This window comes from Lissotriton vulgaris, chromosome 12, assembly GCF_964263255.1.
Source record: "Lissotriton vulgaris chromosome 12, aLisVul1.2, whole genome shotgun sequence".
NCBI lineage: Eukaryota > Metazoa > Chordata > Amphibia > Caudata > Salamandridae > Lissotriton > Lissotriton vulgaris.
The window spans coordinates 708,050,078-708,078,031 of NC_141700.1; the positions used below are offsets into that span (position 1 = coordinate 708,050,078).

Sequence of the window (27,954 nt, forward strand, 5' to 3'; positions counted from 1 at the left end):
TTAGTTTATGTTCACGGCAGCAGCTGCAGGCCTCCTCCCCATAAGGAATCCTTTGGAGTTCATATGCGGCCGAAGCAAAACCACAAAGCACTTCGGGAAGAATATGCAAGATAGCAAGCCTAGACTGGAGGTGAGGATGGCAAAGACCTCCACCGTCACCATGTACTTCCCTTGAGTGCTTAAATATGCTGGGATAAAAGACAGCCAAACAGCCACAAAGAGCAGCATACTGAAGGTGATATACTTAGTCTCATTGAAGCTATCTGGAAGTTTCCTTGCCAGGAAGGCCATGACAAAACTGACGCAAGCCAGGATCCCAAGATATCCCATCATGAGCCAAAATGCAGTAGGTGAACCTTCGTTGCATTCAAGCAACATTTTCTCATTGTTAAATTTCATGTTGATCTGTTGATATGGAGGAGATTTACCCAACCAAATGCTGCACAGGAGGAGTTGGACTGAGGGGCATGTTATCGCTATGGAGTTTGGCAGCCTAGGTCCCACCAGTACTCTAATCTTACTACCTGGCTTTGCAGCGTTGAACACAATGACCACAGTGAGTGTCTTAGCTAGGATGCATGAGACACAGACAGTGAAAACAGTACCGAAGGCGACCTGACGGACCATACAAGTCAGGGTGTCGGGCTGGCCGAGGAACCCAGCAGAGGACAAGAAGGAGAGCATAAGGGCCAAGAGGAGGATGTAACTTAGGGATCGGTTGTTGGCCTTCACAATAGGGGTGTTCCGGTATCTGATGAAAATGGAGAGGACGAAGAGGGTGATCAAGAAACCAATTCTAGCAACGATGCTTAATGTGATCCCCAAGGCTTCATCAAGATGAAGGAACTCCAGAGTTTTGCGGACACACTGGTTTTGTCTCTCATTGGACCAATGGCTGTCAGGGCACTTGAAGCACTCCCGAGAGTCTGAAATGAGATAAACAAGAAGTAAGATCAAAATCCATGCAAGGCTCACAAATGTGTTCTTTAAAATATTCCACAAGCACTGCAATTAGCATGACTGTTACTTTAACGGACAAGGACAGAGCTTCATCTCAATGTTCTAGAAAACATACAAAATCCACCCCACTCACCAGAGCTGGTTATTGAAGGCTTTTACATACAAATGATGGTATTATTCAGAAATATTCTTTGCAGTATTTAAAGCTAAAATGCTAGTGTGTTCCACAGTTTCTAGATGTTTATTGATTCTAGTAATAAGTATCTTGACTATGTAGATGAATGCACTGAGGAGTAAACCTCTACATGATTGAAAGTGGGAGACCAGATCTAAATCCTCTTTACCATGCAAGCATGGTGATTTGGAGCTTACAAGGAAATATTCATTATGAGAAACCGTATAACTGTAAACCGACTTGGATCAATGGTATATACCAGAAAGCAGTGAAAGGATAGGTACAAACATGTTAGGAGTGACCAAATCACTCTATTCAAAATTGGCTCCTATCTGATAGAAACTTCTAGACGCAGATTCCTTAACTTAGAATATTTACCATGTGTCAGACTGGATCTGGAAAATCTTGATCTGCACCTCTGCATGCTTGTAGGTGGCAGTGATCTGCTACGTGTTTGTGACTGTAATTGGCTCTGGGTTGACGACATCTGTGCCAGAAGTGACATGTGCAGTACCTGTATATGGACCACCCAAGCACGCTGACATAAGTTTTTGTCTTTCTGCATCATTAGCACGGATCCAGAGAGAGCTACCTCAGCCCATTTTTGGCCTATTTGTCAATGTTTTGTCGAAACTCTTTTTTGCGTAGCCCCCTGTGTGCTGTAGGGATGTCCACTAAAAACCGGTAGGGTTGAAACCCTGTGGTTCCTTTCACAGGTAGATGTCTGACACACTCCTACCTGATTTGCCTCTGGTGCCTTGAGCCAGGTAACAAATCCAAGGCCTGCCCCAATTGCCGTGCTATAATAACACAAGGCCATCTGGGTGTGCGCCCTCAAGCTCGCCTTCCGAGTGATCATCGGTTAAGGCTCACAATCAATCCAAGAAGTCAAAGCAGTCTTTAAACTCACTGCACAGGTCTAAATGTTCAGATGAGGCACTGGACCGATGCCACAGATCTAGGCCCCCTACCACACATTAGCTGCAGAACCTTAGTTCAGGTCTGCTCCATGCCTCCCAGAATTTCCCAGAACCGGAGCGATCCTGCCCAGCTAAACAAATTTTATGAAGCCATGCACCTCTTATATGGGCTGGTCCCCAAGTGTATTCCCACTAGAGGGTTCGCACTCTATGCCAGTCAGACCCTTTGAATCAATTCCTATATATGGAGCGGCTCTGGTCATGAGTATTCACCTTCACCTTGTGGTAATGCAACAAACAGAGTGCAGTGGCGTTATGGACTTTGTGTCAAGAAGCCTTGCATCTCTGCTCATGGCTGGAATGGCAGAACTTATTCCTGGTCGTCCAACATCTGTCTGGCACTTTGAATGCCAGAGTAGACAAACTCAGCCACTAATGCTCATGGACCAGAATAGCATCTCCATCTGGATGTAATGCAAGGTATCTTCAGTAACTGAGGAGAACCGTGTCAGCATTTCTGTGCACTGGGTTTCCAAGGCAGCTCTCGCTCGGAGCCGCACTTTATCTCCAGTAGAGTTCAGACCTTCTGTACACCTTCCTGCCAATATCACTTCTGCCCAGAGCTTTCAAGAAAATCAGAAACAACCAGACACAAGTCATTCTTGTGGCTCTGGATTGGGTGCAGAGAGTATGTTGTCCTGAACTCCTGAGCATGACTTTCGGTCCTCCGCTCATGCTGCCCCTCAGGAAGATCTCCTGATGCAGCAACAGGGCAGGCTTCTTATATCTGAACCTGCCCACACTCCTTCATGCGTGGCGATTGAGCGGTGACAACTGACAGTCTTTTTTTATAAATCTTAGTATTAACTTTTGCATTATTCAGCATATACGAGTGATAGATAGATATTGTACTCAATACAGAGCTGATCAACAATTAGAAGGCATCAGTAAGTATAACATTTCTAAGTATTTGAACGGCTCTTCATTCACCCCCACACAATTGGCCTAAGCTCAAAAACTCACATGCTTAATGCTTATCCCCTTTTACCCATTCGCTGTCTGGTCTTTAGAATCACTGGAAATCCCTCCAAACCCCCCACACGTTTCCCCAGTTTGTTGGGTATCCCCTCTCTTGGTACACCACCTGCTCTGCTCTCTGACATCCGTCCATATCAGACATTCAATCTTCTATGGTCAGGGGTTCTATCTTTCTCCATGCTGGGCTATATTTTGATTGGCCACTCCAGCTGCCAGTGTCACCCAGATGTTCTGATATTTTGCCCTAGGTTTTTCTCCTGATATATTCAGCAGTCACTCTGTTGCATTCTTCAAAACTGTTCAAGATGTTACTCAAGTTAACACCTCCGTTATCTACTTCCAGTATTCTTGGATCTGACGAAAGCCCCATAAGATATGGAAAAATGTACCTTCCTGGCCACAGCCTCTCACAAATTGCGGGGTCACTGCCTCCCCGGGCTTAAAAAGGATCGTCCTGGAATAATAGGATCTGTGCAAGATCCGCAATTGGACCAGAGGAAATTTGGCCCTGATAGCAATTTCTCTGGGGTTTTGTATTGCTACAGTCCCTTCCTTGCCAGGTCACCCTACCATTTAGCTCTTAAATGTATTATTAAGTCCGGGGAGTTATTAAGTAGTTTCCTATAGACCAACAAGATATCTATGCTTGGCATGGGATCTGCAAAGAGACGGTTTTCTAGAAGAGAAGATTCTCTTAACCCATCCCTCTCCTTAAATGGCATCTCATACCATTACTCAATTGCAGGTGTCTGTAACGCTCAGTTTCAGACATGTATTATTCCTAACATAGGTCCATAAAGGATATTAAAGCCTGTCCCCTCCAAACATTGCCTAGATGTCCTATCCCAATTAGTTCCCATCTTGAGAAGCCTTTAAAGCCACCTGCCTTTTTCAGCAGGTCTCTGTGCCACATTGGGATCTGGTCCATACGTTTACCGCACCACTCCAAAAATTGTGTTGCATCCCTCCAGACCCTTACAACTGCCTGTGTATGTGGTGGCAGGCTCCGCTCTCTTCTTCACTGGTAAAGGAGAGTTTCATACTTCCCTTGGCCCATCACATATCTATCTGCATGGTAAGCGGGTTTCTGCTGATCTGAGAAGAACCAGTCATTAATCATAATTAATTGCATCACCCTATAATATAGTGGATATCAGAGACACCCAAACTTCCCTCATATTCTCCCCTCTGCAGGTTACGCAACGCAATCCTGGGGATAGAGCCATTCCAGAGTTGTGTACAGACTTCCTCATTTATTTTCCAATGCATGGCCATTGGAATATGGAATTGAGTGGTCGACCAATTGTACATTGATAATGGGAGGGGCGTCATATTTTAAAGTGAAGCACTTCCCACCAATGAGAGAGGCAAGCTCCGCCAATGGGCCACGTCACCTCTTAGCCTATCGAGTTGGGGAAGCACTTTGAGGCAGAGAAATTCCTGTGAGTCCCGGGTAACATTGATGCCTAAAAGCTAAATCCCATTCTGTACCTCTGGCACTGCACAGTCTGAAGGAAGTTGTGACCCCCACCCAGTGGGAAAACCACTGATTTGGACCAATTTATCTGAAACCCAAATGGCCACCAAATTCATCAAATAATTATAGTAATCTGCTTATAGATAGCTATGGTTGTGTCAAATATAAGAGAATGTCATCTGCATAAAGAGATATACATTCTTTCCACCCTCCAATCGTCGCAACTGTTTAATCAGTAGGTCCTGGCATACCCACGCTGCCAATGGCTCAAGGGACAACACAATAATCATTGGTGACAGGAGGCAACCTTTTCGCATACCCCTATGCAGTTTAAACTCCTGGGATTCCACTCCATTGACCCTGACTCTAGTTGGGGGGCCTGGTGCAGAAGCCTGACCCACTTGCAAAAGTTTGGACTGATGCTCATCCTCGTCAACACTGCAAAGATATAATTTCAAAGTATGCTATAAAAAGCCCTTTAGTGTCCAGGGCCAACGAAGTGGCCCGCTATGAGTAGGGTGGCTCTGTCAAGTGCAACACACCATAACGGTGCCTGAGGTTAAGATGAGTAATACGATAGGGCATAAAGCCCAATTGATCAGGGTGTATCATTGTGGTGATTACTCCTCGCAGTCTAGTAGCCAGTGCCATTGCAAGCACCTTCACCTCCACATTGAAGCGAGATATTGGTCTTTAGGAGCTACAGTGCATTGTCGCTTTGCCCGCCTTATGAAGAACAATGGTTGTGTTAAGACGTTGATCTCTTGGCAGGCAGTCAGTCCTCCTTTCACACCTTCAGAAACATATCTTACAAAGGTTTAGCCAGCCCAGCCACACAGATCATATACAGCTCCAGACATAGGTCATTGGGGCCCACCACCTTCCTAGATTGAAAGTCCAGAAGGGCTGCTGCCACCTCATCCTCTGTCAGATCTGCGTCCAACACGTTTCTTGGTTCCTGCAGAAGTGTCCACAGCTCGATGTTTTGCAGAAAGGTGGTACAGGCTGTTTCACTCCCAGGTACCACTGAGGGGTATATAGCTTCTTAGTCGGCAGCAAATGTCTCCGCTATGGCATCATTGGTGCTCTGCATCACACCCACACCATTGAGTACTTAAAGTATCCATGATCTGTCTCAATCCCTTTGGTTAACCAAGCCAACAGTTTGTCAGCCTTATTACATACATCTTACAGGTGATGTTGCATTGCCAAGACAAAGGTTCTTGCCCTATTCACTGCAAGAGCACGAAGGGCATCTTGTTTGATCCTCAACTGATGGCCCAAGCTCTCTGTCCTATCTGCCACCGCTCTTTCTTCAAGTGCCAAAACCTCCTTCTCAATGGTTTCATACTCAATCTTTTGATCTCTCTCCCCCCCCTATGAATTTTTCTGCAGTACGTTTTTGTATGCTTCCCAGACGACATAGGTGGAGGCCACGGAACCCTGTTTTTCTTGAAAGTATAAAGTGGTCCTATTTCTAATTTTATCCTTCATTCCCCTGTCTTGGAGGCACCAAGTACCAATTTCAGGGAACAGCTGGGACGTTTTAGAAGGACCTTTCAGTAGAACCCCAACAGGGCAGTGGTCTGAAATGCCTCTCGCATAAATTGTCATGTTTTGAAATAATCTAGGTGTCAGGGCATGTGTGAAAAAATAATCAAGTCGGGAAAAGCTTGTGAGCTCAGAGGAAAAGTATGTGTAAAGACAAAACTTGCAGTTATGTTGTTTCCCTAGGTCTATTAGCCCCATTGCTTCTACATAGGATAGTAGCGGGCCTCTGCCTCCACCTGGCACCACGCCACTGAACCTATCAAACTCAGTTTCCATAGCATCATTCACATCTCCTCCCAGAAATAAAGTTTCAACAGGTAGGGCCAGCAGAAGAGCGTCTTTGTCCGGCAGGATCCCAGTGTGAAGGTGCAGTGGGATATAGAGGGAGCAGAGATTAATCGTCCCACCTTCCCACATACCAGTAACTGCCACATATCCACCTTGTGGGAATTCCATGTACGGTAAGGAGAACTGACTTCCTGTGCAACATACCCACTCCTCGTAAATCTGCGGTGTACCCTGAGTGTGCTATTAATGTGTAACCAATTCGGTCAATGGCCTTACAGTGTATACCTTTAAGATGTGTTACCTAGAGTAAACCCATAGCAGGAGCCTGCTGCCTTAGGTATTGGAGCACAAAGGGTACATTTAATCTTGTGTCCCAAACCATTAACATTCCATGCCCATATATTCAGATAACTTTGCACGTATTGTGACATCTGTAATGTGTAAATGAGATCCTGCCCCAATAGGAGGACCCATGAGCAGGCCCAAACAGTTAGAGACCAAGAGTCCCATCTCTAACACCCCTGTACCTCCCGCAGGTTGCTGGCTTTACTCATGCATCCATAGAACAAACAAAAACCAAACGCACAAAACATTTCTTAATAACCCAAATAACCCCTCCTCTCTGCTACCTTGCCTTGTGAGCCAAACCATGCCTACCACCCAACATACAGACAGTGGTAGCCGACACAATGAAGAGTTGGTGGGGGTGGAAGAAGGGCGCGGAGTGCAGGAGGGGAAGCGCCCCGGTTGTCTATAATGAAACAAATGAATAAAAACACTTGCCTGGAGCTGCCGGCAACTCTTGCATCGTGCCCTTGTCCCAGCAGGTACAGGTGCAGCATTAGAATCCATATGCTATCACCACGATGCTCTCTTGCCATGAGAGCAATGCAGGGATTGGCCTGAGTGGACTGAAAAGACGCTTCGCTTAGAACAGGGAGTCTTTGCTGTTTCTCCATCCTGCTGTTCAATGCGGCTGGGCTGCAGAAACCTAAGTGCGCATGTGTGTTTGGCTGACCTGAGACGGCCGGCCAAACACACTTGCACATTTAGAAGTGCACATACCACTCCTCCCCCCCCCTCCCATGCCCCAGCCTTGCCCCTCCCTGCACAAGCTGGGAAATGAAAAATAAAACAATTATAGGTAATGGTTTTATTTTTCACTTGCTGTCTCTGAGCCAGTGAAACAATGGTCTTCCGCCATTGCTGACGAGCCACCCCTGCATGCAGAGTGCCTGTCTCCTGTAATATAACATAGTTAAAAGTGGCACTTTAAAACAGAAATGAATGGACTGTGTAAGACAGCGTTTTCAGCGGTTTACTTACAGACTCTTTGCTTTTTGGCCTCCTGTTTTTGGCCCTGTTTTTGTTGGTTTTAGGACTCTGGCCACTTTATCACTGCTATTCAGTTCTAAAGTTGTTCTCCAGCTAAATTATGTTATGTATTGGTGGTTCCATTATTTGCATGTTTAATTTACTGCTACGTCCCTAGTAACATGCACTGTGTGTGCCAGGGCCTGTAAATCAAATGCTGCTAGTGGGCCTGCAGCGCTGATTGTGCCACCCACACAAGCAGCCTTTCAAAGGGTACTCAGACCTGTCACTGCAGTGAATGCGGGCAGTTGTGACTGCCATGTTGACTTGGCAAGTGTACCCACTTCCTAGGCCCTAACCTTTCCTTTTCTTACATGTAAGACAGCCCTAAGGTAGGGCCAAAGTACCTCTAAGGGCAGGGTGTAGTGTAATTGAAAGGTAGGACAAGTCCTAGTGTTTGTGACATGTCCTGATGCTGAACTACAGTGTAATTCGTTTCCCACTGTTAAAAGACTATCTGCCCCATAGGATAAAATGGGAGTGTACTTATAACATCTTATAAGCATATCTTTCCATTGGGGCAGGATAGAGAACCGGGGTTTAGCATGGCTGGACTCAGAATGTAAAAATGCATCTTTTAGTAAGATGATTTTTATGTTCTGTGTTTAAAATGTCACTTTTAGAAAGTGGGTATTTTCTTGCTTATCCATCCTGTGTGCCTCTGCTGGTTTGTGGATTGACTGTCTGGCTTTGGAGTGGCAGGGGCTGGGGATGCACATTCTCTCAGACAGCCACTGAGGGGGTGGTGATGTGTGTCCTGCTGTTCCTTAAGGAATCAGTGCTGGGCTGAATAGACATGGGCTGCATTCAGAGTAGTGGGAGAAGATTTTCCTTGCAACTGAATAGGCCCTGACTCCCTTGCACAATGCTGTTTCCACCTCCTGCCAGGAAGCTGGACCACAGAGGACAGAACTGGTTTGGGCTGAGCACAGACACTCCCTGCCAAGAGAAACAGAGTATGACTATTCGGGCCCGCACCCCAGAACTTTAGATTAGTGCTGAGCTAAAGAACCTGCCAGGAAGAAGTCCTGGAAAAGCTGTCATGAGGAACTGCCACCTGGCTGCGTGCTCCGCTGTGTTGGCCTGCTGCTTGCTGCTTCTATCTTGGGCAGGAAAAGGACTGGATTGTACCTTCATCATCCTGCTGTTAGAGTTTTCTCCAAGGGCTTGAAGTAGAGCTTGCCTCCCATTGGATGTCTCAGGGAGATAAAAGACTTCAGAGAACTCGCTGGAATCGAGGAACCTGCCCAGAAGAACAGCTGTAAGAACTGCGAAGAGTGCTGCCCCTTTGCTGTTTTGTTGCTTTGTTGGGTTGGCCCGCAGTTGCTGTTCTGCCTTGGGCAGTGAAAGGACTAGACTGACATTTCTTTACTTGTGCTTAGTATCTCAAAGGGCTTGTAGTAGAGCTTTCCTCCTGTTCAGAAGTCTCAGGGACTGCAAAGACTTCACCGAACTTTGGGTACAGACTCTGGAACCGTGGTTTCAGTTGCCACAGAAGGGGAAAGCAACCAACTCTGTCACTGACTCTGTCGCTTGCTCTGTGTCCTGAAGGCACCGCAGGTGGCATTGTCCGCATTTTACACCACAACCCCGGTCTCACCAATGCCGATGACCGACGCTGCTGCCACCAAGCCACTGCTTGCACTCTGACCTGTGGGCACCGCACTCTGTACCGCCTCGCTTCACTTCGCTACCCTGGTCTAACCAACGCCATCGCTGCATGTGACTTACGTGATCGCATCATGGCTTGGGGGCACCGCTCATAAGTCTCACGATGCATCGCCCCGTACCACACTGCAGTCCGGACCAACTGACGCCTGCTCCCCACAACTGGCCCTGACGCCTGCACCGTGATCTGTCAGCACCGCCGCCACTCCATACTGCAGCCCTGGTCTCACCAAAGCCTCTGGATGACCGCCCCCGAGCATCTGGCTGCACACCGCCTTGAGGACACCGCACGTTGCACTGCTATGGTTGCCACGACCGGCTTGCACCAACATGTTAGCTGCAACAAGAAGGTGCTGTTTACGAATCTACCGACACACTGACCAGCTTGGTCAGATGGAACTGTTGCATTCTGTTGTTTTCAGTATTGTGGTAGCACCGGATGAAGCTACTGACTTTTAGGAACTTTATTTTTAAAGTATTCTTGCAATGTGCATCTTTTTAAGTGACTGCATGTTGGATTTTTATAGTTTTAAAATATATAAAGTATTGGATGTTTTAAAATATATAAAGTATTGGATGTTTTCCTAAGCTGGTGTGGTGTACTTTTGTAGTGTTTTCACTGTATTACTGTTGGTTATGTGCTAATGCTTTACACACTGCCTGTGAGATAAGCCTTACTGCTAGTGCCAAGCTACCAAGGGAGTGAGAAGGAGTTATTTTAGGAGCGCAACTCCCTTATCCTGACTAGGAAGAAGGGTCCCTACTTGGATAGAGGGACCTACCTCTGCCTAATAGAGATGCCCATTTCTAACAAATGATAATACTGAGTAATCCCTACTCAAAGGACTCTTCTAAGAGACCTGACAGCAGTACCATTCATTATGAATTAATCTAGCAAGAGCAAATCATAATGCTTTCGACAAACCTCAAAGAAGCGTGGTGTGGGGCAATCACTAATTGAACTTCAGACAATTTAAACCACAGTATATAAATTAGCCAATACAGGACCATAATTCATCTGCTCACTTGTCCACCAAATGATCTAAAGATTGACGACCTTTAAGGGAGTCCTGCTGTAACAGTGCAGTCCCTTCTAGTCTTAGTCCCCTTTCGATGGCGCCAACCCTCAACCCAGTTCCAGGCTTCCTCTGGGGTGGTGAATTGCCATGGTTACCATCACCAGTAACACGAAGCTTGGCTGAATAAATCATCATATATTTAATGTCTTTGTCACGTAGGGCTCTCATTACTGCCTCAAAGCTCTGTCTCTGCCTCTGTAACGCAAAATCCGGAAAGAATTTGTACTGCGCAGCCAGAAGAATTGTGTTTCCATCTCTGTAAATAAATATCCTGATAATTATCCTGTGCGGGGGCACCTGGTTACTGCCGAGGGCCCAATGCTTTATGCGCTCGTTCAATGGTGAAACATTTAGATAGTCTTTCAGGTGAAGTGTATTAAGAAATAAATCTCCTAGGAACGGGTCTACACTTGGCCCCTCGGTTCCTTCAGGGACCCCTACAACCCTCATAATATTCCATCTGGATCTGTGTTCCTGTTCAGCGATCTTGGCAGTGAGGATTGCTTTGTTATTATTATCCATTAGTAAAGCACAACATACATTAGGCAGGCATCTTGGCGCTGTAAGACATCACCAGTTGATGAGAAGAGAACTACTTTCTATTCCAATAGCCTCAATTCATTTACTGACTAGTCTGACTCCTATACTACCAGTATTAATTTCCTGAAAGATCAACATTTTTACATTCTTCCTGAAACTCAGAAGACTTCCAATTGCTCTAAGAGGAGGGGGCAGCTTGTTCCAGAGAAGCACCGCCTTGTATTTAAAGGCTCTCCCTTCTATCCTAGCTTTCTTGCTTCTATGTATACAGACTAGGTTTGCTGTTGAAGATCTCAGTGTTCTTTCTGTTTTGTAGATACTGAACATCTTTTGTAGGGTACCAGGACCTACGTCATTTATGGGTTTGTGGACTGTACACATAGCTATAAAGATGCTTTTTTCTTTTATTGGTGGCCAGTGAAGTTCTTTTAAGGTTCCAGAGGCAGTCTTGATTTAAGAAGTACCAATGTTGCTGCCATCACTTGTATCCTCTGCAAAACCTTTAGGGAGCTAATTTGGAGCTCCTAATACAAAACCATAACAGTAGTCCAGTTAGCTTAATATTGTGCTCTGCACTACCAGTTTTCTGTTTCTGGTTAGAGAGTGGACCTTTTCCTCCAATCGTTTTGTCATGGATTGGAGGCCCTTGATTTGAGACTCTGCAAACGTAACTTTATTTGCCATATTCCTTACATCATCGGCCAGTAGCAGATTAACATTAGGCCTGGGCGGCGAACTTTGCTCTGTTCGCAGAGTTTGCTGAGTTTTCTGCTTTCCACACTCCTCGGAGCTCGCGGAGTACAGAAAACTCCTATTCGTGATGTGCAGCGGAATATTTTCCCTGCTTGCGATCGCAAACAGTAAGTTCGCGAGCGCAAGAATTAATACCCAAGCGGCAGGAATACCAGCACAAACTGCAGTTCGCAGTGCACTTCACCACTTGCGGAACTTCACAGAGTTTTATTGTATCTTCGCGGAGTTCTGCGTACCAAAACTCTGCAAACTGCACCCAAACCTGATTAACATCTGTTGTGAATGTATTTAATTTTGGCTTTAGTGTACCTCTCAAGTCCTTTATTGCTGCCATTATTACTCGCAAGTTAATTACTTTCTTGGGTTGAGGGTCCTGTCCCACACCGTTGTCTGCATTCTAGGAGGTTCTTACCGAAGTTGCCATAATCATAGCATACTTATCAAGCTTATTGGACTGTGTAGGTTTGACCCACAATTTCTGACCATTGCCCTAACAGACTAGAACCCTGGTGGGTCGCTCTGGGTCTGCCCTACTCCCAGGGTTACCCACTTACATTGATCCTATTATGGGAGTTACTGCTGAATCACTCGAAAGCCAGTTTGCAATAAGTATGGGCCCTACAGTGTGCACCCCCCCCACTTACATAGGCCCCAACAGGCTAGCATGCAGGCAGGTACTGAGGGTTCAAAACCAATGGGATACCATTGATATTGGGGACTTGCACCAATTGCCATTCTTTCAGAAGAGAGTTTGAACTTACAGTTCAGTTCTGAGGGCACAGGCCTCTGAGCCACTTGGTCCCCGAAGTATATTATGATCGCAGCTGGATGGTTCGATCTGCAGTACAGCAGGGCCTCCTCGCTCTACCATACATGCTCTGGTTTTGCAGCCACATACATCCAGAACGCCTCCACCAGACTCATCCTGAGGTTCCCTTGCTACATCACCAGTCACCTGAGACCTTCAATGGTTATCTATCAACAAAAGAATTACCTTCAAGCTCCTCACTCATGCCTAAAAAACCCTCCACAATGCTGCACCTGCATACCCCAATCACCGCCCCTTTTTCACCACTCCGACAGACATCTCCACTCTGACCAATTGCCCATGGCCACCATCCCACTGAACCGCAAGACCGCGGCTTGAGGAAGATCCTTCTCCAACCTCGCTGCAAAGACCTGGAACTGTCTGCCTCTTCATCTCAGGCAATCACTGTTGCTGCATCAATTCAGGAAGGACCTCAAGACCTGAATCTTTGACTGAACCGCAGATACACCCCCCACTCAGCACCTTCAGACCCTAACAGGTGAGTAGGCACATTTTTACAAGAAAGCCGATTGATTAACAATGGAGGTTGGCCTTTTTCCTAGGTAGACATATGGCTACTCATGAGGCTTCAGCAATGCCCAGATTCACACATGCAAAATAGTTTGCCACTATCCCCCTTGCCAAAGTACCACTGTAACCAGGACTAATGTCTCTGTCCGCTTGTCAGATTTGAAAGGGCATCCGCCTCCCAGCACTTCGCCAGAGCTCTTCTCTAGTCCCAAACACCATTAATATGTCCATTGCCACAAGCCTGCTGGTTCCCCACCTTGGTCCACGGCCTGCAGAGCAGCTATCAAGGGAAAGCACCCAGTGTGGTCGCGGAGCTGCCCAAGATCTTGTGATGGGCCGCAGGGGAGGGGGCTCTCAAGTCAAAAGAGAACCCACCGAAATACCTTAGACGAAGCCACATAATCGATCAGGTCCTTCAGGCCATCGGCTAAAGGCCTCTCCTGTCCCCTGTTGTCCGATGTTCATCTAGCTCACCGTTCCCTGCCAGGTGGGTGCAACGTCTTCCCACTCGCCACATTCTCACTGTTGTCACTCTTGTAACCACTCCCGGCAGTTCAGCACTGTGAGCAGGCTGCTTTCGATGTGCTCACCACTCCCAGGCGCCGCTTCATTTCTGTAATTGCCGTTTTCCCCATGTTGCATCTGTGATAGAGCCCCCATCTCAACACGGGGATCTCCAAATAGTGAGATCATCCCCAATTTGGCCCACGGGATGTTTGTGATGGTTGCTGATCTTCCTACCACTGGCACTATATGGATGATGATGGATTTTTTAGTGATTAAATCACTGGCTGCTGCGGAGGTGGCTCAGTGTGCGCAATCTTGGTTGGCCACGCCAATCCAACTGACAGTTTATGACCTTGCTTACGAAACCTGTGTGTAGTTATAGTGCGGTAGCCAGTCATTGTCAGTCAGTCAGTGTCAGTCAGTGTCAATCGGTGTCTGTCAATCACAGTCAGTCAGTGTCAGTCAGTGTTAGTCAGTGTCTGACAGTCAGTGTCAGTCAGTAGTGTCTGTCAGTCAGTGTCAGTCAGACAGTGTCAGTCAGTCAGTGTCAGTCAGTCTGTGTCAGTCAGTCTGTGTCAGTCAGTCTGTGTCAGTCAGTAATTCAGAGTCAGTCAGTATCAGTTAGTATGTTAAAATGCTGCGCAGAACTACAAAAATGGTGCTCTGGCGCCCGGCTGTAGGCTACGTCCGGAGCATGAAACATCAGAAGTCCATGATGATGATAAAAATAATAATTCACCCCATTAAAATTAGTATTAATAAGAGTACGTTTAATCGTTATTATTGTTAATAATGAAAGTAATAATTCAGGACAATGTCGGTATAATTATTTTTATTATTGTTTGCAGCATTATTATTGGTTGTTATTATAATGATAGCAACAATAATAATAAAAAGATTGTGCAGCATTATTATCGGTATCATAATAACAGCAATATTAATGGTTATTAATAACGAACTTCCACTCAGCGACTTTGTCCAGTTTGAACAGGTGTAACAAAAATGGCGCATGCAGGGCAGAGGTCAGTGCCTTCCAGGGCTGCACTGCAAACAAAGCCTGCCCTGCACCGATCTCAACGTTCGGTGGGCGGTCCTACCCCGGTAAAGGAAGGCCGTAGCCCCAGCTCTGCTGGTGGGCCGGCTACCCATAGACAGGTTAGTGTTTATCTTATCAGCAGTCCTAATATGTAGGGAGAAGCCCTGCAAAAAGGATACTTGTGGAGAAAAACAAATCTGCAAAGTTGTACAGACTTACTGAAACGTATTATGTTAACCAAGATCTGTGTAGCGCACTGATGCATTTCACATGGCTTGCAGCACCTTCGATACCGGGGCACCCTTTACGGTTCTGTAAATCTCTTTAAACAGTGTCAAGGTGCTCTGTTGTCAATTAATTCCCTATGACAGGCCTCTCTGCCATGACATTATTGCCGCACATTTATGACCTCTTGGCATTCTCAGCAGAGAGGCCAAGGAATGAATGGGCATGGCAGTTCAGAGAGAGGAGAAGGCTTATAATGTTGCACTGGCTGGCAGTTTGAGTAAACGTTGCTGTTGTGGAACACTTTACATTTCAATGCTCACATACTAGTGCCTTCATTAGGGCATGTTCCCTGAGGCCTTTTGTTTTTCAATATTTGCTGAGTTGTCATCTAAAGCATAATTATTTAAATGGGCAGGAATAAATAATCTGTTCCCACGGCCCCTCCCGATCTTAGTTTACTTTTCAACTGTGTTGGTTCCCCTTCTCTCTCAGCCTTGATGCCCACATTTGACGTCACTCCTCAGACAACTGTGCCTACATCTGCATTCCTTCTCTTGTCACACCGTACCAAGACAGTCTTAAACGAGGACCACGCGTGGGAGCAAAAGACAGTGACTGTCTATGATTTTGAGTATGACAGATTTGGAAAAAAAAACGCTTGTACTTTTTCCGCTATGAGCCTTCAACTTTCAAGGAACCGTCTACAAAAAAATTCCCTTACGACAATAGACAATCACAAACTGAAGGATATAAAAAAGCGCGTACCACCTAATCAGGGAGAGAGTGTCACGCCGCTGGTAGAAGATCAAATCCCGGTGGGCGTGGCCAAAAGGAGACAAGGCGGCAACAAGGAGGGACTAAGAAGCCTCCTTTACAATCAGAAGCCAGCGTTTTGCATTGAAGATGAAGCTGGCCAATTACAAAGATGGGCGGGGCTTCAACTCCGCCTCCCAGAGCTTCAGGATCTGTATTAATTCCAAGAGGCTCTCGAATGCCGAGAGCAGCGCATGCGCTGCTTTAGACAGCTGAGAACTAAAAACGCAGGCGAGGGTCTCACTTTCATTGCAGCGGCCACGATAGTTCTTTTAGGAGGTGCGCAACTCCCAACATATGGGTGCACCGTGTCCACTCCCCCACCGCTTCCCAACATTATTGTGCTTTTTAGCGACCAAATGAGGTTCAGAGAATGCAATTTACGAGGGCGACAGGAGGTCGCTCCAGTTAAGGCTCCATTAACATATATAGGGTTCACACAGGGTATTGTCTGTGTGGGGCATGGAACTTACAATTGTCTCTTCCGTTCTAAAGTCCTTCAAAGGAAATGGGCTAACACGTCCTTTTATTTTTGGGGTGGGTGGGGGAGAGGACCTGGAGGAAGAGATAACATTGATACAAGGGAAATTCAGGTTTTGGTTAGCTAACTGCTTCCCATGGACACAGTTTCCCGCCTTGTCCTTTCAGGAGATAATGTAATGCATTCTGGTTGTTGTAGTCACAGTGTACTTCTTTTCATCTAATACGATTAAACGGATAGCTGAGATTCCTAGGTTAAGAGCCAGTGGCATGGGTTGCGGCGCGCAGCCAAGCAAGATGGCTGTCACTTGAGGACTCCCGCCGCTTTACATTTTGCTCATTTCATAACAATTGGTTCCTTTTTGATCCTTATCGTCTTTTTGTCCTTTATGCAATTTCCTCTTCTCCTTCCATTTCAGCTTCTTTATCCTTTCTTATTCTTTCATTTTCATCTTTTTATTTTTCTCTCATCTATTTGTATTCATCTATTTCCTCTTTTCTTTTTCAAAATATTTCCTCTTTTAACCCTCTATTTTTTTTTACTCCTTTCTCATGAAAGGACTACGCATTATAACTTGGAACGTTAAGGGATTGCGCAATCCTATTAAAAGACATTGAGTGCTTTCGCACCTTGCTAGATTGAATTGTCAAATTGCAATGTTGCAAGAATCTCATCTCACTACCCAAGATTTATCTATGTTACGCAAGTACTGGGTTGGTGAGATCTTTTGTTCAACTGCAGTTAATAATAAGAACGGTGTTATTACTTTATTTCATACGTCTTTAAATGTTGTTTTCCATAACGAGTCTGTTGATACCAATGGTAGATGGCTATACTTAGATGTTACAGTTAACAATCACCCTTTCTCTCTGTGTAATGTTTATGCTCCAAATGGTGTTGATACATCCTTCTGGAATGATTTTTCCACCCACCTCTCCTTACACTCTGCCGAACACTTAATCCTGGGTGGGGACTGTAACCAATTAATGGACCCTTTCCTTGATCGTAAGTCTCAGACTAGATATGCCCCTAATAGAATGGAGAAAGGTTTCTCCAAGACTATTACCAATAGGGGACTTATAGATGCATGGCGCACTTCTCACCCTGATATTCTTGAATTTTCCTTTTTTTCCCTTGTTCACAAATCGCACTCAAGGATTGATTACTTTTTCCTCACACAGCCCACCTTCCAATATGTGAATAAGGTTGAAATTGGCTCCATACTCATATCTGATCATGCCCCTGTTATTCTAGATATGGATTATCCTTCTCCCTCCTCTACTTCCAAGAGATGGCACTTCAATAATTCTCTTCTTTAGATACTCAATTCTCCGAACATTTCCTTGCATTCGCCCAAGAATTTTTTCGACTTAATCTCTCCTCCGTCTCCCAATTTCATGTTCTCTGGGATGCTTTTAAAGCCGCTGCTAGAGGCTTTATTATCGATTATGTTTCGCGAAAGAAAAAGAAAGCTCTTTCTCACTCCTTATCGCTTCTTAAGCAAATTAAAGCTCTTGAGCACAAGTACTTTACTAATTCTTCCCCGGGTATTTTACCTCTTCTTATTCAAACTAAGATGCATTATAATAAGCTTTCCTGGGACTCAGCCAGTAATACTCTCCCTAAATTTAACGCCAAGATGTATGGTGTCGCAACAAAGCCGACAAATCTCTTGCAAAATATCTAAAGATTAAGAAACAAAAGTCTAAACTTGCAGCCATTAACGACTCGGGTACTTTACACTTTTCCGACTCCTCCATACTCGATTGCTTTTCTAAATATTACACACCGGAGACTTCTCCATCTTCTGACCATCTTGATTCCTTTTTTCAAACCATCCCCAAATCCCCCGACAATGCCTTTGACCTTACCTCCTTAGATGTACCCATTTCTGCTGCGGAACGTATTGAGGCGTTATCCCTATTGCCTAAAGACAAAACACCAGGTCCGGACGGTTTCACAATTAATTTTTTCATACATTTTAAAACTCTTCTGATCCCTCATTTATTGTCACTGGTGGATTCCTTTTTGTCTGCTGGTGAATCTCAGGGTTCCTTCACACAAGCAATGCTTTGCCTCATCCAAAAAAGGATAAAGACCCCACCCTGTGTAAGAATTATAGACCAATTTCCCTCATTAATACCGATTGCAAAATCTACGTTAAGCTCCTCGCCCTCCGCATTAATAAGGTTATACCTGATTTAATTAACATTTATCAATCTGGTTTTGTGAAAGGTCATTCTATCACAGACAATTCACGTACTTTCCTTAGCATCATACATCTTGCCTCAAAATCTGACTCTCCTCTTGCAGCTGTTACCCTCGATGCTGAAAAAGCTTTCGATAGTGTAAACTGGAACTTATTTTCTGGCTCTTTGAGATGTCATGTCATTTAGCCCCACTATCATTACATTTATTAAGATATTATATTCTGCTCCGACCACCTTCTTTTGGGTCAATGGTTGCCAATCCAGTTATTTCCCTCTTCTTCGAGGAACTAGACAGGGCTGTCCTCTTTCTCCCCTTCTCTTCATTCCCACCCTTGAGCCTTTCCTAGAAACCATTAGACGTTCTAAACGCTATACATGTTTTCAATTTCAAAATGTCGATATTAGATTCACTGCTTACGCTGATGATATCCTTCTTTTTATTTCAAACCCATCTGTTTCCTTACCAGAATTTTTCTCCCTATTGAATAGTTATTCTACTGTCTCGGGCTACAAGTTGAATATTGATAAATCTGAAATTCTACCCCTCAAAAAATTCTGCCTCCCCTCTATGTTCACCGATTCTGGCTTTGAGTGGTCCTCATCTCATAATAAATGTCTCGGTATTCTCTACTGTAATAACCTTAAGGACCTTGGTAAACTTAATCTTGATGAAATTTGTAAAAAGACTTAGACCCTTATTGGTAGTTGGTCTCCTCTTTTCCTTTCATGGTGGGGTAGATTGGCCACAATTAAAATGATGCTTCTCCCTATCATTAATTTTTATCTCTCTATGCTTCCCATTTCTCTTCCTATCACCTTCTTTCGTACCAATAATACTATCCTTATCAAGTTTTTGTGGAACAATCGCAAATCTAGATTGTCACTAGCTCGACTCCAACTTCCTAAAGATTCCGGGGGAGTTAACTTCCCGAATCTTAAACGATACCATTCAGCCTTTACTTTGAAACAAATTTGGACTTTCCTTTCTGATTCTTCCTCTTCTTCCTGTACTGCATGGAGCTCTTTGGAACAGACCCAATATTCTCCCTTTTCTCTTCTTTCTGCCATGTTGATTACTTTGCCTCCAAAACGTATGTCTTTCCCTACTCTTGCTCATTCTAAGGCGTTAGCTCTTTCCTCATTATGTGCCCATCCCTCTTTCAACTCTTGCTCTAAGAATATTCCTCTCTGGTATAACAAAGACTTTAAGATTAATAATCACGCTTTGTTTTGGAAGGAGTGGATTGATAAAGGTATCTTTACCCCCCAGCACTTGATGAAAGATGGCACCTTTATTTCCTTTTCTGCCCTCCAATCCCTCTACCATATCTCCTTACATCATGCCTCTCAATATATTACACTCATAGATATCCTTACTCGCTATTTTGCCCCTGCGCACTCCAACCCCACTACCTCTTCAGACCAACTATCTCCTTCCACTAACTCTATAGATTTTTCATCTCAATTTAAGGCAGCTACCATATATAAATTAATATCCCATTCCCATGCTACCAGAGTTAAATCCCCCTTGGAATTACAATGGGAAAAAGACCTAAGTCTTGATCTTCCTATACGTACTTGGGAATTGCTTTGGTCCAGAATTCACACTACTTCCCGCTCTGCTAGTACAACGCAAACTTTATATTATTTTTACAATAGACTCCTTTTGACCCCTTGTGACCTTCACCGTTTTCATTTGCTAGACTCCTCTAAATGTTGGTCTTGTCCTCATGTCACAGCAGACCTTCTACACATGTTTTTCCATTGTCCTCTGACCAATACCTTATGGACCACTATTTGGAATAAACTTAACGATATCCTTCAACTAGACGTTCCTTTTCATATTAACCATGTTTTCTTGGGCAGTCTCTCCCCAGCTTTTGCCAATCATAAGGATGTAGGCCCTTTTATCAATCTTTTCTTAGCAATTTCCTTTCAGATCATTACTGTTAACTGGAAGGACACTTCTAAAATCTCTTACCAAGCCTGGTGGAATTAATTATGTCATCATCACAGAATGGACAGAGCTTATGAAACCTCCACCTCCTTGTTAATTAAGAGAGATTTATTATGGTTACTTTTAAGTACCTTCTTGTCTAGAAAGTTAGCATGATTTTTTTAGTTATTATTTCTTAATTGCTATACTTTTTATACAGTCATTTGTTTTTAAGATGTTTCACCTTTCCTACTTTCTTTCTTCTTTGTTCTTTGCTCTCTTCTTCTTTCTCCTTTTCTCCTTTTTCTTTTCTTTCTTTTCTTCTTCTTAGTTAAAATTCACCAAAATGCTTTTTCTTTTCCACTAATTATAGTTTCTTCTATAGGACATTATGTAATTTCGCTTTTGCTTTATATTCCAAGTTGTTAATTGTTCCTACTATTACTTTTATTTTGCACTGATGTTTTACATTGTTTTATAACCTCCATAAAGCATTTTAAACTCAAAGAGCCAGTGGCATAGTAAGGGGGCCATGTGCCCTGGTGCAAGAAAAGAAGAAGCCATCTTACGACATATTTCTCGTAGTACTATACAAGAATAATCATGGCTCAGTGGGCCCCGGTGTCACTGCACAGGCTGCACCAATGGAAACTACGGGCTATTCCCGGAATCAGGGTCCGAGATGGCCACTGTGCGACAGATGATATCCTTACTTTTGGTAATCAGCACTTTGAGTTAGCATATCTACAATTACGTTAACAAGAGACCTCTAGGCCGGAATCGGATTGTCGAGCAAAACTGTGCCTCCCTGCAGGTACATTACTCCCTGCTCTGGGTAAAAGGCGGCTAGTAGGTCCCTTTTCCTTGAACTACACCATCCTGCAAAGTACTGTTAAAGTCTAGTTTTAATTTATTTTGCAATTCGTAGTATCACACTGGACAAAGACCCCTGAAGAACCAGGTGAAGTGATGTTTATTCAAGAGTAGGGCTTTAAATAGACAGGGGTTGTGCAGTGTTCATTTCCCGCACATCTTTAATATGAAAGAGAGAGTACCGGCACGTCCCAGGAATAAACTGGTATAATAAAATAGGAGGACCCTGCCGCACTTCTATATTCCATTTCAAGCACGGCTCAAGGAGGAGGAGTGTAAGAACGGACCAGTTACTTAGGACCCTTGCGAGGGTGAGTAAACTGAGCGGGAATGAGGCCCAGAAAAGCTTCCAGCCCCGCTTTTGGTGAAACATTGAAACAAAGATTTTTACCCACTGTCTACAGCAACGATTCCAACCATATGTCGAAACTTGACAACAAGCAGAAGCAGACATGATTTACCCCCAGGTTTTGCACCAATGCCGCTTTCGCATCATCACACCTCATGCTTCTACATCAGGGCACAAGGCTTCCGCATGCTCACCTGCTCACAGCTCAGTTGATTGCACTTCCCAGCCCGCTCAACAAATCCGAGCCCGCAATTAGCCGATGATCTGCACCTGCCCAACCATCAGCCAATCGGAAGCTTTGGTCAGCTTACTACTCCCAACACAGCAGGTGTATTTGGAAGCTCCTCGCGCTGCTGCAGGTGCAAGGTGTTCATTTACTTCACTACAGGCGAAGTTTGTGTCGAGCTCAACACAAAGTGCGTTCTGGGAAGTCAGTCCAATTAGAGAGTTGAGCTGAATTACCTACAAGACACTACATAACTCTGGCAATGCACCCAAATCACACCCGTAACGTCAACACTCTTATTGGGTCAGTTGCGCTGCACTCCCGAGGCTGTCCGCTCCCGGCTCTGCGATGCACATCCGCCATATCTTGCATCACTGAGCTCACAGCTCTGCTGAGGTACCTGAAGTAGGAATAAAAGAGTGCTGAGAGGCAACTGCAGGGCCCTCCTCTTCAACACACTACAACAGATCTATCTACTGCAGACAGCAGTCAAGCTGAACTCTATCTCAATGGAACTATCTGTCATGCACTTCTTTAATCTCCATCACTAAGTGCTAACTGTAAACTCCCTCCTATCCACATCACTTCCTGTTTTTCCTCATGCTAGACTTTTTGGCACGCATGCGTACAATATAAGGCATTGCGCCCATGTAAAATGTAAATAACTACGCACTACTTTAAAAACAAGCATTTGCAATGCAATAGAACTCGCATTTACGCGAGTCCTATTGCATTTGAAACTGGAGTACGGGCGGGCAAAAAGGCACAAACGGGAGTGCCTGGGGGGTGTTGGCGGGCCGAGAAGTCACGGCCTTTGGGAGGGGAGGGGGGGAGCCACGGTAACAAAATAGTGTTTAAAGTAATGGGGCCAGTAGCCATGGATGTATACAAATGATGACATGGCCGTCAGGAGGAGGGACTAACAAGGCTAAAACCAATCAGAAGGCAGCATTTAGGATGTAAGCCAATCACAGAGATGGGCAGAGAGTGGGAGTAGCTTCCACTGAGCTTCCACGCTATAGTGTATACTGCATGCCTCGCAAAACGAGATGCGCATGCGCTGCAACTCTAGGCAAGACCTAAAAATGGGCGCTAATGTGTGCTTTCTTGAGTCTAAGACGTGCCAACAGGGCAGCTAAAACTGACCAATGGGTACATCTCAAAAGATGAGGTCTAAGCCATTTCTTATTGAAAGTTGGTTAATTAATTAGTATAGGTACAGGGAAAAGATCATGGTTTTAAGAACAATGCAATCTTTAACAGTACCTAGTGGAGGAATGGAAGAAGGAGGGTTGCATAATTGAAGCAAGGGCATTAGCAATCTACAGGTGGTTTGATTTTCCACAGAATGTAGCCCCAGCAGCTTATACCTGGGGATGCTCAAATAGACCAAGTTACATAGCCATGTCTAGAATCCCTTGGAGCAGCCTTGTCTGGTCTTTGCCCACCCTGGTTTAGGAAAGAAACAGTTTTACCAAGGCGGCACTGTATGTGTTCTTAAAAACTATAGCAGAAATCGGAGATTGTGTTACAATATCCTCAAATGTACGCCTCACCGTATGTACAGAAGGAGAAAGTGAAGAATAAGGGTCCCTATTTATTTACCAGTAATTATCCTGTGTGGGGAAACACACGCTTGCCAAGATTAACCAAAAAGTTATGTTGGAACTGAGATTTGCCAATTTGTATGATTGTATATATGTAGTGAACATGGCTCACTTCTAGCTAAAAATATACCTTTCCGCTCTCTAATATAAATAAAGAATTGTTTATGTAACTAACAAGAATGGCTCCTCATTCCGGTTGGATTATTTTTTCTACATCTGTGCTTAGGTATTTGTTTATGTTTTAGGTAAGTCTGTATGCGGAGTTGATTTTAAAGATATCTATGATGCATTGTCACAGTTCTGATTTTGAAAGAATACTGGTCACTTCAACTAGCGGTTGTGCAGAGCAGAAACGAACAGAATATCCCTGCTTGTGTGGCATCAATACTGACCCTGGAAACACAACCCTGAGCATTTCCATGGAAAGAGCGCCCGACACCCTCTTTCTTACATCTAGAACTATGAGAGTACACATGTTTCTGAGTATAAACAAGGTGCTTGCTGCTGGACCTGGCTCAATCTGCAGGGTCAGCCCAAACGTTTTGCCAACATTCCCTTCCTTTGCAGAACTCATTTCTTGGGGGCTTTTAAGACGCTGTGCACTTTACGGCTGCAAACAATTGCTAAGGTGCTGAGATCTCTCCTTCAAGCATGGTAAAATTGGCATACACCTAATTTGGGCCAGTTCCTGGAACCTTAGCTGGCATCAAAGTGTACTTCTAAAGAAAAGGTGAAAATCCAGAAGTTTGGGCTCCTCAGAACCGCAAACTGGCCCTTTTGCACGAACACTCTGCCATCTGCAATGACTGCCAACATGAAGATCCTGTGAGACCTTCTCTTTGCGCCGACAGTGACCACCAGCGATGACCAGCAGTGCGAGAGCTACACTACATGCTACAGCAACAACAGCTTGCGATGACCGTCAACATGAAGCTCCAGCAGTGACCGTCCTGGACACTGGATTACCTCTTTGCACTTCAGGGATGACCAGCCACAGTGCTAAAAATGCACTATGTTCTACAGTGACGACCATCTACAGCACTTTCTCTGCACCTTGCGGCCTCTTCCACTGCCAACAGAATTCTTTGTGCCGGACTTAGAAAGTAACTTTTCAGCAGGGCTAACCAGGTCCCTATATCTCGACCGTGCTCAATCGCGGTTGGCCTGAACTTATGATTTCCCCTAGTTTAGTGTGAACAGATTTCCACTGGTGATACTTTGTGCTTTTAGGTGCTGTTTTCACTTCAAACGTTTTTAAGTTGAATATCTCTAGTTCTAGTGACTGAAATGTTGCCTGTCTGGTATAACTTTATTATTTAAAGTGTTCTCTATGTTTCTAAATTTGTTTGGGATTTTTATTGTGTTGTGTGTTTACTTTATTACTGCCTTTGTGATGCATAAATAACTTGACACATTGCATCTAAGTTCAGCCTGACTGCTTTTCTGCCAAGCTACCAAAGGGTTAAGCACAGGTTATTTTACTGACTTTTGTTGTTCACCCTTACAAGGAATGTAGTTGTTGCCTGAGTGAGGCTTCCTCCCCCTCAATCAATAACCCAATTGGCTACACTCACCAAAATAGAGATATCATTTTTTTGTAAGAGTGATCCCAAGCCTAGGTATTTCGTAGCGATCGGCTGTATGGTTGCTTGGGCACAGTTTGAGAATCATCAGGAGAAACAGGAAAATCATACAGCAAAACCCTTCCCTACGTGGAAATCCAACTCCAGATTCTTTGGAGATGAGAATAGACTGACATTTTAGAGCCATTGGCCCACATCCAGTTAGTTAGTGCACAGAGCTGGGAGTGGCACTCACCTGTTTGATTCGTGATCTCTCCTGGCGAACATGGGACACAATCAAAGCAGCACCTCGGGGCCCCAGGACGCACAGCTTGCCGGAATCCGGGGACACAACTGCTGCTGCAGGCTGAGTGAGGAACCTTTCAGGAGAAAACAGGAAAAACTGTAATCAAGAGAAGCTCGGTGGGTAACAGTAAAGCAGAGTAACTCCTTAGGAGTGATCCCTTGGTTAGAGTCATATCTAGCACTGACACCTAACAAGAACCAGTTAGGAATAGAAAACAAAGACATTACATTCCTACAGTCAAGAGGTATCTGCAAGCATATGGAATGAAAAAGAGATCCCTCTTACACTGGGGTGGTATGGAGATCCCATGTTTGTTTGCCAGTGGCTTCAAGTCGCGGGTCACTGGCACTCATTCTCAGGGCTTTCTATGGACCACAGGCAGCTTGGATTACTTGAAGTATCGTATCCTTATTTAGAGTTACTTGCAGCGGACAAGAGAACAATCATTTTAGAAGTTTAATTAAGGCAGGACCCCTTTATCTTTGAGATCAGGGACCTCTTGTTGCCTCCTGTCTGCTTCGCTCCTGCTCCTTTCTGCTCATCTTTCCTTCCTCCAACCTCTTCTCACTTCCAGAGCACAGGGGTGGTTCCTCCCTCTGCCATGAAGTTCCACCCAAGTAAGTTGGAAGCCGGGACACTACAGTCCAGTACATATTATTCATAACTGACGTAGACTTAGCACAAGAGAAGGAAAGGTGGAAAAGGAAGAAAGTAGGAGTAGGCGTCAGATAGGAAAACAGTGACAAAGATTAGGGTTGAAACCGAAACTGCAAGAGAGGCATTTTAGTGCTGGACGTGTATGGTGAAGAAAGATGGAGACACATCATGGAACCAAGATGAAGCACCCATGGAATTGGTGATCTCTTAGTAGAACTCCCTATGACTGCCAGGATAAGCTTCTTGTGAACGGAGATGATTGAAGGCAGCAATTTTGGTGTAAAATGGAGATATTTCTCAATGGGTTCACTTATTTCAACACAAGGTATTGGGAAGTTTGGTAGAAATATGGGATGCGGATTGCTTAGATTAAAAACATTTGGAATTACATTTTCATTCATATTGGGTATTACTTTTGTGATTAACTGCTTGCAAATTCGAAGTGCAAAATTCTGTCATGGAATAAAATACAGATGTGCATATGACTAAACAGATTTCCACAGGGGTCAGAAATCATATAATTTTTTCCATAGATGTGAAGGTCCCAATATTAGGAGGCTCTGTAAAAAACACAAGTGCCCCTCATTGTTTTACTGTACTCCTGTTGGGCAGTTATGCCCCAAGCTGTTTGTATTGCCCCAATCTTTTGAGTACCTTCCCTCTCATGCAATGCTCAATCCATCTCACCTGCTGCTGCCCTCCATGCCACACAATAGCTGTCTCGTTTATTTTAAAGTCCTGCCCTTTGGGGGAGGTAAGATCGAAGCTTCCCACTTTTATGTAGTGGACATACCCAGCTGCGTCCAGCTGCCAGTTCAGGATGTCGAAGACAGTGGGTGGGTCACAATGCATGTCAAAGTAGACTTCTTCCCCATCTTTGTTTCGGAAGCGCCCCCTTCCTTCAGGTAATGGAAAAGCTGTTGGAGAACAAACATTGCTTCAAACAACCCTGAAAATATAAGACTTTTAAATGGAGCAGCATTCACCTACATGGGCTTAGCCATAAAGAAATATGAACCAGGTGACATTTATTTTTTATCTCTTCAAAAACGAATTATAATAGAAGCAACATGCATGTTTCAGTTTACATGGTTTGACTACACAACACATGTATTGCCTTTCTAAAAGCATCTTTGGACGTCTATGAGAGAATCACTAAACAGCTTTTGGAAAAATAAAAGTCTTAATTTTCTCTTTACCTGCCAGGGCTTCAGTTCTTGAAGGCGGGAGCAGGCGCCCTGTGTGAACGGTCCCTCATCTGGCTTGCAGTGGATGAGGTTGTGCAAGGCATGAGCGATGGCATAGACAGAGTTGTAAACATTGTATGGGAACCTAAAGTTGTCCACATCAAGGATAGTTTCATCTAGAGATCTTGGATTTTCATGTCCGGTGCAGACAGGTGACGCCTTGTCTGATTTGCTGTCCGTTGCCATTGTCCCATTGCCCAACACATGCATTGACCACTTGCATCTGAAGGCCTGCTCCCAGAAGGCAATTGTGATGGGGTCATCCAGGTTTTCAGCTGGCTGAAGATGGAAGAGATAATCTCTGAATTCGGTCATTACTCCTCTTCGGACGGCCACTCCAATGGTGCCTCCCAAGGTCCTGGCAAACTCCCTCCTGGATAAGGAGGGGGAGCTGGACCAGCTGTGGTTGGCTACCCAGACTCTTCCGGTAATTCCTTGTCGGGATACTTCCTCCATCACTTGGATGAGGAGGGACTCTGTGCAGAAGACCACAATGACCTTAGCTGAGGACATCCTGATGGCCTGGACAATGTGCTGGATCTTTTCTTGGGAGTAGACATGGGGCAGGACCTCAGAGAATGCCACACACCTTCCGTGCCTGGCCAGCTCACTCTTGATGATCTGGCTCCCCTGCTGACCGTAGTCATTCTCTATTTCCAGTATCCCAACCCACGTTTATCCGAAGTGAAGGACCAGTTGAGTGATGCAGAAAGCCACGTCATTCCCACTTGGGATGGTCCTGAAGAACGATGG

At 44.7% G+C, this 27,954-nt stretch overlaps 1 protein-coding gene across 1 annotated transcript; it reads right to left on the minus strand.

Annotated features, from left to right (window-relative positions):
• On the minus strand, nt 1–27,714 carry LOC147678059 (extracellular calcium-sensing receptor-like). Its single transcript, XM_086945611.1, has 3 exons — nt 27,154–27,714; nt 25,247–25,370; nt 1–926 (listed from the first exon to the last, which is right to left on the minus strand). The coding sequence occupies exons 1-3, from the start codon at nt 27,712–27,714 to the stop codon at nt 1–3; spliced, it is 1,611 nt and encodes a 536-aa protein (XP_086801737.1).
• Between the last annotated feature and the right edge of the window lie 240 nt (nt 27,715–27,954).

Coding starts and splice junctions, on each gene's coding strand:
- LOC147678059 (XM_086945611.1), bottom strand. CDS start 27,714: ATGTCCTCAGCTAAGGTCATTGTGGTCTTCTGCACAGAGTCCCTCCTC. Junction 25,371..27,153: donor AAGAACTGAAGCCCTGGCAG/GTAAAGAGAAAA, acceptor TTCTCCTGAAAG/GTTCCTCACTCAGCCTGCAG. Junction 927..25,246: donor AGAGATCACGAATCAAACAG/GTGAGTGCCACT, acceptor ATCTCATTTCAG/ACTCTCGGGAGTGCTTCAAG.